We start from the raw sequence: 17263 nt of genomic DNA on the forward strand, positions 1-17263 counted from the left end.
CAGGGTCACCCAGAAATCAAAGGAGAGGAGGAGAGAGGAAGAGAGAGGGAGACAGAAAAAAAAGACAACAAGAGCTGCAAATTTGCACTCACAGTTTGACGGCTTTATTGAACGTGAAAATATTTACAGAGAAAACAATCTGCCTATCACACGTCCACACACACTCAGTCACTCATTCTCTCCGTGTCCATATGCTCCCCTCCTCCTCCTCCTCCCAGACTGGCTCTCAGTCTGTCACTTCTCCCACCCTCTCATTTCCTGCTGGTGGCTGCAGGCCGTGGAGTCCTGAGCTTCACTGGAGAACGCAGCGCGGCCACGAGCCACGCGAGCCGTCCTCCTCAGCCCCTCCGTCCTCATTATCCTCGTAATCTGGAACCCAAAACGCTTTCATGAGGGATTTGTCACCACATGTGTCTTCTAAACAAACACAACGGCGTTTGTTTCTGCTGCTCCACTCGTTAAAACTTGTGGGAGACGTGAAGACGTGTACCGTTGGTGTCCTCGTCTTCCTCGGTGTCATCCTCTGACTCCAGAACCGTCGTGTCCATCAGGCTGTCTCTCTTCACCGTGACGTCACCCCTGTAATATTTAGACCCGGATTAACTAAACGCATTACATTAACAGAGGAGACGCAGACAGATAAACCTATTAGCACACATTTAAATCCTGTAGCGCCTGGAAATTAAATTCATCTGACCCAGAGAGGGAGTAACAAACGTTGCAGGGTTTCTACGTGCTTTTGTTGTTGAGTGCTTTGAAAAAGTATTAAACTTTTTCTACATTTGTCATGTTACATCACTGGGATTTTATGTAGATGACTAATAGAAGGAAATACGTCTGTGAAGGGGAAAGAAAATGATCCGGACTCTGTATGCGGAGGAAAACTAAGGCTTCACATCAACCCTGCAGCGAAACAAAGCACACTCACAAAAATGACTCAGTTCAATTTTAGATTCATTCAATAAAAACAATGTGTTTCTTCAATTTAAATAAATTAAATTCATTCAACTTAATTTTTTGTAATGTTTAAATCAAATATCTATTGATCAAATATAATGCATTTGAGTTTCACCAATTCAATTTAATCTTATGCAATTAAACTAATATATTGTCTTTAACTTAATTAGCGAGACCCATTACTCAATGTTTTTTAATCAATTATGTGTAAAACAGTCATTGAAAAAATGCAATTATTTTTTTCTTTACAAAATACATTTTTTCATTAGTATATATATATATATATGAATATTTATGTGTAAATATATATACACAATATGCTTCAGATCAATACATACTCATCATGTTTTAGAACAGTCTAGTCAAAGTCCAGACCTAAATGCAACTTAGGCAGTTTTCATGGCAAGACTTGTTTTGCAAAAAAGAAATGAAGATTTCAATATACTTGCTGTTTTATATGCAAGGTGCTAACTAACATGATGAATAAGCACAAACTGATACAAAAATACCGCAGGAAACAAAACTTTTAAAAAATCTCTCACGTATTTCTCTAATAAGTTAATGTTCCACAAATTACAGGGTTCAATCCTGTCATTAGGTTTTCCATCATCTGTGTAATGTCTATCCATAAAACTTTCAGAAGGCATGTGTTTGTAGTTTACATTATGATAATATGGTCCTTAGTTTTGCATAAAGTAATCAATTCAGAAAGCAGCCGGGTTGCTTTGGTGGTTCAGTTTAGATATTCAGATTTTTTAGAAAGAATAAGTTCAGAAAACAAAACTAATTTCCATTCCCTCGCTCTTCCCATTCTCCTCAGTGATTTAAATCCCAGGTTAAGAAATAATTAGTTTTCAACACTTATCGGGACCCAAATTACTTCCTAGAAAATAAACACAATTGAAGCAATTTTGGAATCTTTTCTTTACTTTTTAAAGTGATAAAAGTGTCAACCTTTTAATTTTTAACTTCCTGCTCATTTCTGTAAGCCGCTCTTCAAGATGGGAAAGACTAGAGGACTCAAAGATAATTAAAAAGCCTCACCACACAGTCATGAGGACAGTAAAGGGATGAAAAAACAAACACTGGAGCTCGCAGTTAGTGCATCTGCAACAAAGATTGGCATCTTGGAGTATCCATGGTGACAGTTTACTTTAAAAGTGACTATTCTTGAACAGGTTAGGATAAGTCTATGGGCTACACAAAACATGTTCATTAAATTTTTTTTTCCACTAAATCATTCTTAGATAATGAGATTTTAGTCTGGTCAGTTCTGCCTACTTGAGCTGTTTTAGGGCGTCTTGTCACTTTAAATCCAAAGAAGCCGCTGGAGGCCACGCCCCCAACTCAAAGTTTACACTTATATGTGAAAACGGCTTCAAACAGATGTGCAACTATATAACTGTACATATTAGAAAAGCAGAAGTAGAGAGTAGTGAAACCAGCTGACAGAATGTGCTGGAACTCAGCTTGGGTTGCTAGGTAACGGGCTGGGCTTGGCAGGGGTTGCTAGGTAACGGGCTGGGTTTCAATTGGCAGTGCCTGCTGATTTGTGATGTTACATTTGGGAGGTTTTTGAAAAGGCTCATTGTCCAGACACTAAAAAGTATTAACTTATTTCCAATAAATGCTGGGTGTTTATTTTAATCACTGGAAGTATTTTGAGAAGCAGTAGAAACCCAAATGGAAGCATAAAAATGTGTAAAATGTGAATTTTGCATGACAGATCCCCTTTAAGGCAGTTTTCAGTAATCACAGAGGGCGCTCCATGTTGCCAGGTCTGCAAAGGAACCCACAAATTTAAATAAGAAACTTTGGATCTGAAATGCCGGTCAGAGCCGAACCCACCTGTTTTTCCCAGAACTGGGGAGCTGCTCCCACACTACGAGGTCTCGGCCGCCGGTCACCCAGCGGTGGTCTCCGCTACCAGTCGTCCACGCCGCGAAGCAGAGGATTCTGGGAGCATCCGGCCAGGTCAGGGAGGCCAGATAGCGACATTGAGGCAGAGAGAACACTGCAGAGAGGAGAAAGAGATTAAAGGTTTGGAGGTCAGCAGAGGGGCACAGAGTGGTTTCGACTTAAGTCCTTATTGTGTTTTCACGCTCAGAGCGGCAGGAGGAGCTTCTGGCTGCGTACGCTTTAATCTTTGACTCACAGTTAAGGGAGCTCTCTCCGTTCGCCAGGTCGTAGCAGGAGCCAATTAGGATGCCCCCCGTCTGGTGAACACAATCTGTCACGCCGGTGATGCTGCTGTGATTGGTCAGCCTGGATATCACTCCTGTGGTAATTGAACAGATGTTAGTCGGGAGGATTATGCAGATTTCCCGAACATCTGCGGCTCACCTGTCCTCCAGTGTAGGATCTTGATGGAGGCTCGACCGTACGCCAGGACCACCCGGTCCCCGCGCGGGCTGAGCGTCAGTCGGCCGCCCGGCCCCCTGCTGAGGCCCGTCACCTGGTTGCTCCAGTGGTGCAGCAGCTGGAGGGGCTCTCTCTCCCAGCGCCGGTTCTCCCACACAGACACCCCCCCCTCAGCCGAGCCACTGAACACCAAAGGACCCTGAGACTGTGGAGGGCACCAGAGACATGGTTGTCATGGTGATTCAAGTCCTTACCCAGCGTTGCCTGTGTGTGTGTGTGTGTTGCATGTATGTTTGTGGAAATGGAATTAAAGTGAATATTTTAAGATGTTTTTCATTCCGCTGCTGGTTATAAATGGATTGTGTGCTTTGCATGAGAAACAACAAAGAGGGTGACAATAATGTGTGATGCTTTAATGCTTTAGGCGTATTATGATGTTTGCAAATTGAAAAAAATATTTAAAAAAACCGTGCATGTGCAGCTCTGGGTTTCAGTTTTCATAAAAACCTCCTTTTTGCTAAAAGAAAAACAAACAGCATGCTCTAAAATTGGGCCAGCTCCACAGCCTGGATCTCAGCAAAAATCTTTATATCCATTTGAAAGCAACAAATAAGGAAAAGCTGAAAGTGTGGAAACTTGCCAGCTGTATTTCTTTGAAAAGAAGCTTTTTTTTTCTTCAAAATTAACAATACAAAATGTTTTAAATATATTGAAGACACTAGTAAAAACATGTTTAAGTCTCAGTTTGAACGTCACTGGGGTGAAGGAGAGTGCTATCCTGAAAAATAAATCAGAAGATCTGACTCATTAAATCACAAAACTGTAATCTAAATCTCTGAAAATAATAATATACATCACCATTATCTGGATTTGTATGACATCTAAATGGGACCTTTAAACAGGAGCTTAGGAGTTCCACAGGGAACCGTTTTTGTCATGATTTGTAGTATAAGTGAGGTGGTGAGGGAGGATGCAGGGAGGACCCAGGATGAAGATGATTTAATAATGAAATAATCCAGACGGAACAGAATTCAAACGGGCCGCACAGGAAGCAACGGGAATGACAGAGATGCACACAAGACGTACACACGACGAGGATCCGACAAGAGACAAAGACAACAGTTGGACTTAAATATACAGGGAGGGTAATCAGTAAACTAGACACAGCTGGAACCAATCAACAGGGAGGACAAGCCAGACTCACAGGGAAACAGGACTTAACACAGAAAATCTCAAAATAACTACACAGAAAAACACAGATCACAACAGTTTTAGGTCCCGTCCTTTTTAATTTAGTTTTATATCTGACTTTAAGACCCAAATAAATAAATAAAAATTAATAATAACCATCAATAAATTATATTTAAACCAATAAATTGCAGAAGTAACAGATGTTTCTCATCTCTTGTTATAGGTGGATGCGAACAACTTTATTAAATCAGCTGCATGTTATTTCCTTTTAATTGAAATGTCCTAGCAGAGACTGCGCGTTCAAATTAGCCAGAGGCCAGAAGGCCTTCATGTAAAGGGCATCGCCTGCTTTTTCTCACTGACTATGACCAAATAAACACAACACACCTGGATGGAGGTGACTGCTTCCTCGTGTGCCTTGACTGACTGGCAGTTTTGGAAAGTGTGCCAGCTCCAGGCTTGAACTTTCCCCCCGTCTGCAGGGTGACAGAGTGTGAGGTTAACGTGTGAAGACAGGCGACTGGCAGTCATTATCGCTGGTCACAGCTGACACACCTGAGCCAGACAGCCGAATCGACCCAAACGCATTGCGCTACAGTAACTCGGTGGCAGATGATGCCACGGAGTCAGACTCGGCAGGGATATGAGTAAAGACGTAAACACGGACTTGGGATGAAATTGTGCACATGCGTCAACGGAAACAGACCAATTATTCTGTCCGCTGTGTCGCTTGCACTTTGTGCCCTGACAGAAACACACCTGAACCGGTGATGATGTAGCCGTCCCCCTCAGGCGCAAAGGAGAGCGCAGTCACGGCGTTGAACGTGTAGATGGACTTAACACACTGCCCTGAGGGGAACAGCAAATGCTGTTTAATTGACAACATGCAGGCCATTATATTTCAAGAAAGTAAATCTTGTGTTGGTGTGGTAAGCATACCGATGCTCAGGGCCCAGATCTTCACGTTGCAGTCTGCAGAGCCGCTCAAAATAAACCTCTCTTTGTCAGACAAGGACAGGGACCTGGCTGCAGAGACAGACAGACAGAGAGGAATCAGAAAAAACTGAAAAATTACTCTAAAATATACAATACTGTACACAATTTTAAACACTTTGTTTCCTTATAAAGTACTTCCAGGAATCTAGATGTGATCATTATGCTTCCTTGAACAAGTTAGAATAGGCCTATGATCTACACAAAATATTTTCCCCATAATCATTCTTACATAATGAGATTTCAGTTTGGTCAGTTCTGCCTATTTTGAGGTGTTTTAGGGACTCTTGTCACTTTAAATTCAAATAAGCTTCTGCTGGTCACACTCCGCTGTAAATCTTTGAAAAGCAGAAGTGGAGCCTCCTGCATAAAAAAACAAGAATGCAGCAAGTGGTTTTTGGACGGTAAGTCAACAACAAAACAGTTGTCTTTTACAGCAGCCATTGTACCGCGCAGCTGACCAAACGTGTTGGAGCTCCACTTGGGCTCAGCTGGGGTTGCTAGGCAACAGCACAGTGGCCGTCGATTGTAACTTATCAGGAGCTTTAACTTCCTGACATATTAACGTCAGATGCTGCTTCAATATTTCTTTCCTCACTGTTGCCACCAATGGACACTCTAATGTCTCCTGCAGCAAAACACGCCCACAGCATGACACTGCCACCCCGGTACTTCACAGGTGGGTCGACGTTCTTACACTTGTAAGCTTTCTCCTCCTCCCTCCAAATTCAAATGAGCTTACTATGACCAAACTCTTCAGCTTTAGATCACAGTACGTACAGGTCTGTCACAATAACAAATGTGATAAACTGTCCCAGTAATTATTGTGATAAAACAATTTTTAATTGATACACTCATAATGGCATATTAGTGCAAGTTCGCCCTCCCAACAACCAATAACTTTAATTTTGTAAAGAACTCTTAAGACTGGAACAGGAAGATATTTTATATATCCAAAATAAAACACAATAAAAAAAAACAATAAAGTAGAAATAAAAACACACACACAACCGAAACCATAACTAAAACTTATTATAATGTCGTTATTGAACTCATTTTAATTTATCATGTGATTAACTGATTAACAGCTTATTGCGACGGGATTAAGTACATGTCAGAAAATTCAGATTTTTGCCCCTGTGTGAATCCACCACCCGCTCTGATCGGCCTTCCTGTTCATCGTTTCGCTGTGGACAGTGACACCCTCTCACCAGCTTCAGCCACAATCTTCGTAACGCCTTTTGCTTTTCTTCTGGGGCAAAAATTCACATTTCCCACCTAAACACATTCAACTCTGGAAACAAAATTACTCCAGAACCCTGAAGCAATATCGCACAAGGCCACATTCAAGCATAGCAAAAAGGTTTTATTGCCTTGGGAGCAAAGCATATAGAAAAGAGGGATGACTCAAAACTTTTGCACCATGCCGCAGACGAGAGGAAGTGATGATGCATAAAAGGATAAAGGAGAGAAATCACAAGAAATAGATGGAGAGGACGTGTTTGTGCAAAAGAAGAAAAATAATCTCATTAGCAGGGGAAGTGCTGTAGGACTGCGCTGCACTTCTACGCTGGGTGCTTTAAGCTGGAGAAGGGAGGAAAGCCAGCGAGTCGAATGATGGAAGGCTGCCTGCTTCAGACAGACAGTGAACTCTCCAAAGTGTCTATTGAGGTTATTTCTCAGCGGAGTTGATCTGATGAACTGCTCCTATAATTACCAGGCCGCAGGACACGGGCATTACTCAGCCGCAGCCAGCCCACATGTGCATCTGCGCGTACTCACCTAGCCTCCTGCAATACTCGGGGGGAGGCGCAGACAGGCAAGTGACTCCGCCGGTGTGGCCCCCGAGGTTCTTCTGCTCTGTTGCCGTGGGAACGTGCCACACCTTCACCGTCGTGTCTCGACTTGGGTGGAGGTCAGGAGTTTGAAAGTAAATTACAAGAGATCAGGACGGAAAAATAAATGTGGTGGAATGATGGCGAGCGCCTATTAGGAGATAAATTAGGAGGAAGGCTCACTTCGCCCATCCATTATGCAAATGGAGCTCCGCTTTACCTTCCAGAAACCACCAGGTTGTCAACAGCAACCACACTGGTGACTATGTCATTGTGACCCTCCAGGAGCCGCAAGCGAAACCGCGCTTTCTCCCAGGACGCTTTGAGGGATGAAAACTCTGCTTCTGCAAAAACAACAACAAAAAAAAAGAAACGAGGAAATGATTTGTGCAATTAGCAGTGTTGACTCATCAGCACCCTGCCTTGTTAATCTACAGTACACGACTCCTTGGTATGGATTAGTGCGGCGACGCTGCTGCTGCAAAGCGTGGGGCTAAATTAGCTCCATGGATGCAAAACGTGGGCCTTGTCTTCAGGGAAGCACAACTCAGCCTGTTGGTTTTAATCCTGGCTGCCACACGAGCTTGTTAGGACTCCTCGGGGGCATACGTGTGTAATCTGGTTTTAGATGGTAATCGAAAATTAGGGCACTGCTTTGCTCTTTTAGCTCCCTGAGATAAAGTGTAATGCCAGTCTTCTCCATCTCTTTTTTGCTAATTAGCCCACCTTCCTGCCGCAGCAGTTCTTCTGGAGAGCATCCTGACTCCTCTCTGCTCTGAAGTGACACCTTGGCCAGTTCAGTCGCATCCTGCAGTCCTGCCGTCTCTCCTTCGTTTCCTCCTGCCGCCCTCTGCCTGGCAGCCGGCGCTGGCGTCCCTGCAGCTTTGGACTCAGCTTCTCCCTTAAGGATCTTGGAGGCTGGAGGCGTTTGTGATGAAAGGGTCTCGGGGGCATCTTCCCTGTGCCAGGGCAGAAAACAGGAACTGAATAAATAATCAAGGTGCAAAATGCACATAGCAACCTTTACATCCTCGTATCCCTTGGCCATTTTCACATGTTGTCAGATTACAACCACAAACGGTTTTTTTTTGTTTTGTTTTTTCATTTTTTTATGTGAGAAACAAACTGTAGTCCACAATCGTTAAAGGAAAATGATGCAGGATTTCAGCATTTTGTGGAAATAACCTGAAAGTAGGGCTGGACAATAAATCAATAACAATATATATTGAGATAAACACGCAATCAAAATCAATAGATAATATATCTGATAGAATATCCAATAAATTCACTGAACTCCAGAACTGAACAGCATTCTGGGTAACGTAGGCAAAGGCAAAGGAAAGGCTTGAACCGCTCAACTTCTCACGGCCAGCTAAGCAAAGTGAGAGTCACCAACTAACTCACTTGCTCTTTGGTTACTTAGCAACAGCTTGCTGAATAACTTGTGGTTACCTAGCAACAACCTGTTGAGTAACCGACGCAGCAGCAGTTTAAAGTTTGGCCGCCGTGCCTCATAACTGCTTAAAAATAAAAATAAAAAACTATGGCGTAGAGTGAAAACAGGAAAGGTTACACCACCACTTTGCCAGTATTTCAAATATTTAAAATAAAAAAACGAATCAATATCGACTGATATAAAACGCTTATGTGATACTATTTTCAGCCATCTCATCCAGTACTAGTTAAACGTTTGGCATCCATTTGTTTTCTCTGGAAAATTAGCATTTGTGAACTTTAACGAGACATTTTTCTTTGTTTTTTAAACATGAGGACAGCTTTTCTTTGGTAGAAATAAAAAATTATAAGCAATCTTTTCTTAAAGAATCATGTAATATTTGCGACTCTTACGTCTTATTTAACAAAGCTAAAGGCAAAACGGCTCCTTCGGTTTTAAATGGTGCAGACTCCTCCCATAAAACTTCCAATAAAATATGTTGAAACTGGTGGCTGCAACCAAATAAAATGTGAAAAAAACCGAGAGGCATCGTCAACAAGGAGACTGGGTTGTGGATTCTGTTTTACACAATGGGGCGCATCACACACATCACATCTGAACTTGATGATTAAGACGATTAAGAGCTCCAATATGGAGGATGACATCGGTGATTAATGTTTACATGACACACGATGAACAAGAGGAAGTTCTCTTTATCTGAAAGTACCAGAGGATTTGACCTCCCGTGTGTTTCGATAGACATGCAAAAAAGATCAAAGGCTTCAAAGTGAATGTTGTTGCTTTTGAAAAATTACGCTTCTCTCCATATGTACCCCACCATTACACACACACACACACACACACACACACACACCAACGGGCACCTCTCCCTCACTTCCTTACACTTGTCTTTTCATCTTCTCCTTATTTCCGTCTCCCACAATCCCAAGAGTTTGCTGCGGGCCAGAAAGCTGCAGCTGAAGCTCAGCCAATCTGGAACGCAGCTCCGCCTTCCTGGAGATCTGACAGGAGAAAGTCAAGAGATTGGTGGTAAGAGCAAGCTGCTAAATCCACAAGTTGTTTATATCCTGTTTATATGCACAACCAGATCACTCGGTCTGTCTCCGTCTATTAGACTGCAGCTTGGAACATACGCTGTCTGACTGGGGGCTTTGAAATATGCATGTCTGAATAAGTTAGATGTCAAGTGTACATCAAGTGTCTGTTTTCCCTGTTAAAGGCAGCACACTCCACCAACCTTACACAGCTCATCACACCGTCAAGAGCTACTCTGCATCTGAAAACAACTGGAAATCTCTGGTGGTTTGATGCTGCTGATGGCAGCGTGGCTTTTCTTTCTTTAGTTTTTGGTCTGTGTGAGGCTGCAAACACCACATTTTAATTGGCTTTAAAAATACATGGCAGTGCAGCCCACAAAGTATCAAACCTCCAGGATCGAGCTAGACTGGAAAAGGGATGCTTTTACATTTTTTTATGGTTGATAGAACGAAGTGATTATATGTTGATAAGAAATTATTAATATTAGCTTGATAAGCTATAATTTGCAAAGTACTGAACATTTTTGATTTTGTTTCTATTCAATAAATGCATCAAAACTAAGACATTCCACCATTTTCTGGAGTACAAATACATCACAAATACATCAACCACCACAGACAATACTGTGAGAAAGTACTTGTTTCTTACAGTTTTTGCTTTGTTTTATCTCACTCAAAAAGTTCTTACAATCAAATGATTTAACAGAGACATAATCAGGCACATAAATACAATTTGGAGTGTTTTTCAAAAAGTGATTTTGGTAATTAGAGAACAAAAGTTATCCACACAGCACCAGGTTGGGTTTGACAGCTTTCTCCCACTAATTTAAATCATCATTTGTAAGTTACTTTTTGTATTTCTTCAGGTTATCTTTGTCATGTTAAAATGTGTTTAATGATTTAAAACACGGGCTGCACAGTGGTGAAGATGGTAATACTGTTGCCTTGTAGCAAGATGGTCCTTGGTTCAAATCTAGGCCTATGTTCTCCATGTCATGGGATGGGAAATAAGAATTAAGCAATACCGATTCCATTATCGATCTTACTTACCGATTTGATTCGTCTCATTGAGTTAGGAAACAAACTCTTTAATTAATAAAATGCATCATAATGCATTTGATTCAAACAAAATTAAAGCTGGCTTAAAAAAATAAGAATTCCTCTGTCAAATTAATATTTTAACATTAAATGTAACTTCTTGCACAACAGGTTTTGGGAAGACAAATTGACATGTTTGTCTTTTGGGGGAGGACCTTTAAATATTTGAGGTGTCTCCAGCTGTGGAAAACACCCTCTCAGTTTTAACCTCTGTCATTTTACTCCTCCCTGCCAAAAAAAATGTTTTGTTTTTTTAAATGCAGAAATGTGGGTCTGCAACAATACATGCTAGGTTGTTTTCAAAAGATGCTTTTAATCTGACAAACGAGTCTCATCGGGACCCATATTTTAATTTATTGAATATGCCTGTAAATATTAATATGAGATAGAGATTACACATACATTATAACGCTAACACACTACGACCTGGAGGAGTTTAACTTTACCTGGGACAATTATGGCAGGAAACGCTTTGCTCGAAGTTCCCCACTTCGAGTCACCGACGTTGCTAAGCAACGTATCAAATACCGTACGTTCGTAGAAATCAGACGGTTGTTTGCTGTGTGGCCAAACAACTGCTGGAGGACGTTGGAGGCATTTCAACCTTTAATTGTGATTAAAGCTCTGTTGCAACTGGACCTAGAATCGTTTCTTTTTTTTCGTGAAATGTAACCATACTTTGGAGCGTTTCTGCCGCGACGCCATCTTAAATATTTTTTAGACATTACGTTATCACGCAAATACGTCTCACGTTATCGGAACCGACAAGCGGTTGAAAATTACGTGATTTGTCGTGAGCCACACAGAAGCTATTGCTCTGCATCGAGTCAGGAATATCGGTGGTCGGGAAAATGACATAATTATACAAATAATCTGAAAAAGATACATCCCTTTGCTTTTATTTGTCTAACTACGACAGCTAGATGTCAAGCTGTCGTTTCACAGGTCAGTAAAAGGTTTTCATTAAAAATAAATAAATAAAAATACCGAGAAAGTGGGAAGTTGGTCAGTTATGCTAGCTTGAACTTTGACAAACTTAACATGTGATGCCCAGCTTCGTGTGTTTCGCTTCAGTTAACACTAAAATACCCACAATCCATACTATCATGTTTAAATTAGCTAATAGCTAAGGCAACCATGGCACTGTTCAGACTGGATTCAATAATCTTTTTAATGATAGTAAAATAAACATCAAGTCTGAAAACATAAAACTCTTATGGACTTTTTTTGTGGAATAAATGTTTGTATTTTTTTTTGTGTTGATGTTCCTGAATACACTTGAACATAACTTTTGCTCTGTGAGTTAGTGGTGCTGTTGTCAGCTGGTCGCCATGGCAACGGGTCACCAGAATACAAGTGGTTTTAAGCTGTTTTACACCTGGTTTTTGGCATTATTTTCCCTTTTTTGTGGCACACTGCTCCGCTGTAAGATCTAAAAGTTCAATAAACGACAAAACCTGGACTAATTACCTCATTAGTTGGTAGAACATGGGGATATTTATAATAATCATCAAATGTGATGAAATATTTTATAAAGTGTATGAGTCATATTTTTTAAACTTTAACAAACCAACCAATGAGCCTGAAGCAATTATGTAAAATTAAATTATTGATCAATACAAAAGAGAAATTTGTGTAGTCCTCTCTTGCATCTTGACAGACCTGACAGAAACCAAGCTGTTTATAGATTTATTTCCAGGGAGAATACATATTTTGTGCGTCAAAAACACTGGCAATTTTCTCAGCTTTAAATTGAGCCATATTTTATAGAAATCATATAAGAAATATGGGCACTGCAACTATTTTTGTTACCGTGACTCAATGCATAATAGCGCCTGCAAGTAATTAGTCTTTTGAAACTGACCCTTGGTGTGTCTCTATGTATCTATAGAAATAAAAAGCAGAAAAAACAAAAGAAACTAATAAAATGACAAATACTTTTCACAGCATTTATTTTTTAAAAACACATGCTTTTGATGCTTTTTTTTAAATTATGCCTTCAAAGAAGCCTCAGCACATTCTTCTTTTTTATGTGCTATTGTGAAACAGAAGAAAAAACACCACTCACAGCTCAGATATGAAAACCAGAAGTAGGAATCAGCCTGGAAAAGCCAGGTGAGTGCAACTCTAGTTGGTAGCAGTGCTGTAGGGTGAAGCTCAGCGGACGTTAAAAACTCAAACACACCTCTGATAGAAGTCATTCTTGGACCCCAAAGGTTTGAAAATGTCTCATTCAGTGAGAGCTTCAGATTTTCAGGGGGGAGGTCTGTCACAGTCAATTTCAGAGTGAATTTATCTAGTCTCTGCATCTTTATACTCTCCCAATTCTCCTGCTACATTCACTCAACCACCAGAGAAGAGAACAAAAAAAAACTTTTGCAATTTCTTCTCACTTCACTGTTACCTCCAAAAACTGCTTTGTTAAATTTTTTACTGCAGTTCAGAAAAGAAATAACTCAGTAATGTCGACTGCTTTGTAGCTGAACAAGAAAATCTCAAAACTGTTTTCCAAAGTAGCAGAAGCACACTAATTTTAGACCTGGTAAGACTTGAATTTCAGCAGAAACACCCCCCAAACACATGAGCAGTTTTGGGTACATATTTCACAATCGTTTAATCAATATCAGATTTAATATATGAATGATGAATTTGACATTTTTGAAATCATTATCCCTGAGGGAGGTATTCTAATATTCACAGCATATGTATGCAAATACTTCATGACATTCTTTATGGTAAAAAGAAATGTAGGAAGCTGCCAATTACTATTAATAACCACTATTTTTCCACTGCTGAGCCATTTAATTAATTTTTTGTACTTTTCTCACATGCTGACATGTATATTATGTTGATTGTAGCTTTTTTATATCAGTCTGACACCTTCTCTTAATTAAAAATGCAATGCAATCTAACAAAACTGGTGGTATTATTAAGGTTGTAAAATTGACTGAGCAGCATTTCAGATCTTTATTTCTTTTGCTCTGAGTGGTCAGTAGGCTGCACATCATTACTACACATAAGGCAGAATTATCACCTTGTTTACCACGTCAATAAAAATGGAAATTCAGAAGCTTTGTGAAAATAAAATTTTGACTTATGAACAAAATGCAAATAAGTCAAAGCGTCTGGCAATAGGAGCAGAAGTGCATAAAATAAACATTAAAATGTAATATAAAAAATTGAACATTGTCAGAGAAAATTTTGGTTTTAAGATAATCTCCATAACTTTTTAGTTAAAAATTTAAAGCAGTATATGATTAGCACAAATGAAAATGAATCTAATTGTCACATTGTTGATTAAACTGGGTTTTCTAAAGGACACCAACAGGTTCACATGGGAAGGAATGACAACAACAAAAAAAACAACTTTATGAGATTCTTTATCTCACCTGTTCAGAAACGCCATTGCAAAGGGAAGCCACTCGGTTCGTTCTTTCCAAAAGCACAGACCTTCAGGTGTGCAAAATTAGCGATATTAATTGAATCAAATGTTACTTTTAAATTAGCAGATCTTTGTTGAAGTCTCTTACACTGAGCAACCATTTCCAAATATAATGAAATAATTATTTTTGTAATATTGAGTGTTGCAAGAAGAAAAGGGATCATGAAGAAGACAGGTGCTCTTACACAAAGGGGTGGTAAGGTATTAAAATAACACGTCGCTTTAGAAGTCACTTCCTCTTTGAGACTTCCAAGGAAAGAAATTTGAGGAAATCTAGAAGGATGAAAATAATGCAGAACCCAAAGATGCTCTTCTGATGTAATTATGCTTTATTTTAAAATCCAAATTCAGTACTCTGTCTGCCTGTCCATCTTTTCATAGTTTTTTTAATTAATTTTATTTCTCATACAGTGCCTTTCTAAAGTATTAACAATCCTTGCATGTTTTTACGTGGATAATTTTCAAAATATGTTCAGAATAAAAAAATTTAAGTATGGCGTGTATTTGTGATCATTTGTTCTCTTTATGATAGTACATAAACGAATACGAATATGCTGAAATTTCTTTGAACAAATCAAACATTAAAGTCAGAGAAACCATCAAAACAGTGTTTTTTATATAAATAAAGTACTGCAAAAAGGTATTTGCCCTCTTACAGATTTCTTGTTTTTGCTTTTTTGTAATGTTTTAATGTTTTATACCCACTTGTCCTAGCAGGGTCACTAGTACTTGTCTCCAGTAGTCACTGGGCGAAAGGTGACAGGTCACAAGTCCAGAACCGGGCAACATAGAGACACATCACAAACGAGCATGCAGACACTCACTCACACCTAAAGATGATTTAGAGACCAATTAACTTGACAGTCTTGATTTTCGTGCTGTGGGAGGAAGCCAGAGTACCCAGAGAGAATGCAAGCTTCCACACGCAAACTCCATATAGACTGGGATTTGAACCAAGGACCATCGTGCTGCAAGGCTATGGTCATACCAACTGCACCATTATGCAGCCTAAAATAAACTCCTAATAAATAAACACTTTAGCATGACACTGTACACTGTAGTGACTGAAATTTGTAATAAATGTCACCCAGGTCAATGTTTTCCACTAACAATCCATTGTAAAGACCAAGTGAACCAGAAGGACACATTATGAAGGTATTATGCTTGTGGTTAGCTGTGTGTCAGTTCAGGGTCTCATATATGTAACCTTCAACCTGTGTGTACGTATCCTCCCAATGAGGAACTGCAGGAGCAGCTCAGCAAAGACAAATCCGTGGTGTAGGGCACATCATTTTTTCTACTGCATTTAGATTGTGACCCTTTATAAGAAGAGACTTTCCTGAAATCTGCGGTAATTATTTCCCCCTGATACGCCCTGTTTAACGTCTGATTATCAGATCTGCTCAGATCCCTGGGCAAAAACTGTCAAATTATTCATAGCACTATTATTAATTCATGTTAATCACTGCCTTTATGAAGCCAACGCTGTTATTTCAAGAATAACACGCATTCATAACCATTTCTACAGCCCAGAAAACCAATTTGAGACATGATCTTTATAAAGTCTCTGTTGTAAACGAGATCTTGGCTCTCAATGAGGCAAACTTTATAAATAAAACTCAAATGAATAAAGAAAAAGTGACACCAGTAGTCCCCTAACTGGTGTTTTCTCAATCCTAAACCCACCACAGCCCGTTTCATCTGAGGGAAGGTCATACAGGGAGAGTCACATGAACACGAAAAGCCAGATGAAGTGTTTCTGTACCTTGTATTTCTCCTCTGGGCTCAGACTGATTTTTATTTCCAGATTTTCAATCTGCCTTAACTTCTTCTGCAGCTTCCTCACCTCCCCCATCTGAAGCTCTAGCGGTGTCTAAGGCCCCGCGGGTTGGCTAAGACTACGAAAAATGAAACTAAGTGTTCAGAAAGTCTCACATGGGCAATATCTGTACAGAAAACAATGCATAAAGCCAGTCTGTATGTGTCTGCAGGATTACCGCTCTGTTCTATTCGGGAGACGTGTCGCCGGATGTTGACGTTCCGCTGAAAAACGTATAACTGTCCCTGCAGCGACGCCCAGTGGCCAGCAGAGGTATGACTAAACTCCAACGAAACAAGAACCTCTTTTGTCACTTTTTTCCCTCTTTAGTTTTTATTTATTAATATTAGCGTATTCAATCAACATCGGAGGAGCTGGAAGAAGTGGCTGGGGAGGGGAAGTCTGGGCCTCCATTCTGAAGCTGCTGCCCCCGCGACCCGACCCCGGATGAAGCGGAAGAAAATGGATGGATGGATGGATGGATGGATCAAAAAGGTACCACAAAGTATACATTATGTGTTTACACTACATACTTACAAAGTTATAAAGAACAAACAAACATTAAAAAATCAAAACAAAATGCAGGACATATTGTACTTTTTTTTCTACAAAAAAGGTCAACCTTTTTGAAGATGGTCAAATTTTATGGTTTTTATGATGAAAAGCACTTTGAACTGCCTTGTTGCTGAAGTGTGCTATGAATAAATGTGTTTGATGGATTTATTGAACTTAAAAGCAGTTTTGACTTCACAAATTTAACTCATCCTTCCACTGAAGGATGAGGTAAATTTAAACACTGAAGCAAGGTTATGTAATATTTGCCTAATAAGAGAACATTATTTACACTGTGATCACTCTTATGGTCATTAATTTAAAAAACCCCACCAAATGTAACCTCTTGGATGTTTATATTTGTTAATTGTGCCCCATGAACCCAGATAAGCTCATAAGAATCCTGCAAAAAGGATTGCACAATGTTGCACATAAAAAAACAGATGATCAAAATCCTGTTCCTCACAGAATGCACACTTATATCCATTTGAACCTCAGAAAGACTTGGATAAAATTTGTTTG

At 39.9% G+C, this 17263-nt stretch overlaps 1 protein-coding gene across 3 annotated transcripts; it reads right to left on the minus strand.

The window, feature by feature from the left end:
• Positions 1 to 81: 81 nt before the first annotated feature.
• LOC103136780 (F-box/WD repeat-containing protein 7) lies at positions 82 to 16459 on the minus strand. Of its 3 annotated transcripts, XM_007550193.2 has the most exons (14): positions 16368 to 16459; positions 16136 to 16268; positions 9676 to 9794; positions 8064 to 8296; positions 7558 to 7681; positions 7285 to 7406; positions 5449 to 5535; positions 5269 to 5358; positions 4897 to 4985; positions 3301 to 3523; positions 3113 to 3235; positions 2806 to 2971; positions 491 to 579; positions 82 to 369 (listed from the first exon to the last, which is right to left on the minus strand). In XM_007550193.2, exons 2-14 carry the CDS (start codon positions 16223 to 16225, stop codon positions 293 to 295), a joined length of 1632 nt encoding a protein of 543 aa, XP_007550255.1. In that variant the 5' UTR covers positions 16226 to 16268; positions 16368 to 16459; the 3' UTR covers positions 82 to 292. The 3 variants fall into 3 exon arrangements, with proteins under 3 accessions (XP_007550255.1, XP_016525965.1, XP_016525966.1); XM_016670479.1 differs by lacking the exons at positions 16136 to 16268; positions 16368 to 16459 and adding an exon at positions 11375 to 11474 and having other exon boundaries at positions 87 to 369; XM_016670480.1 differs by lacking the exons at positions 16136 to 16268; positions 16368 to 16459 and adding an exon at positions 11214 to 11232 and having other exon boundaries at positions 87 to 369.
• Positions 16460 to 17263: the final 804 nt, after the last annotated feature.

The sequence above is a fragment of the Poecilia formosa genome, unplaced genomic scaffold (genome assembly GCF_000485575.1).
Source record: "Poecilia formosa unplaced genomic scaffold, Poecilia_formosa-5.1.2 Scaffold34, whole genome shotgun sequence".
Taxonomy (NCBI): Eukaryota; Metazoa; Chordata; class Actinopteri; order Cyprinodontiformes; family Poeciliidae; genus Poecilia; species Poecilia formosa.

What these genes read in the sequence shown, in the direction of transcription:
- LOC103136780 (XM_007550193.2), bottom strand. Translation starts at nt 16,225, where the DNA reads ATGGGGGAGGTGAGGAAGCTGCAGAAGAAGTTAAGGCAGATTGAAAAT. An exon ending in GCCCAGAGGAGAAATACAAG is followed by an intron (nt 9,795 to 16,135) that starts GTACAGAAACAC and finishes TTCTCCTGTCAG; the next exon opens with ATCTCCAGGAAGGCGGAGCT. An exon ending in GGAAGACGAGGACACCAACG is followed by an intron (nt 370 to 490) that starts GTACACGTCTTC and finishes TTTGGGTTCCAG; the next exon opens with ATTACGAGGATAATGAGGAC.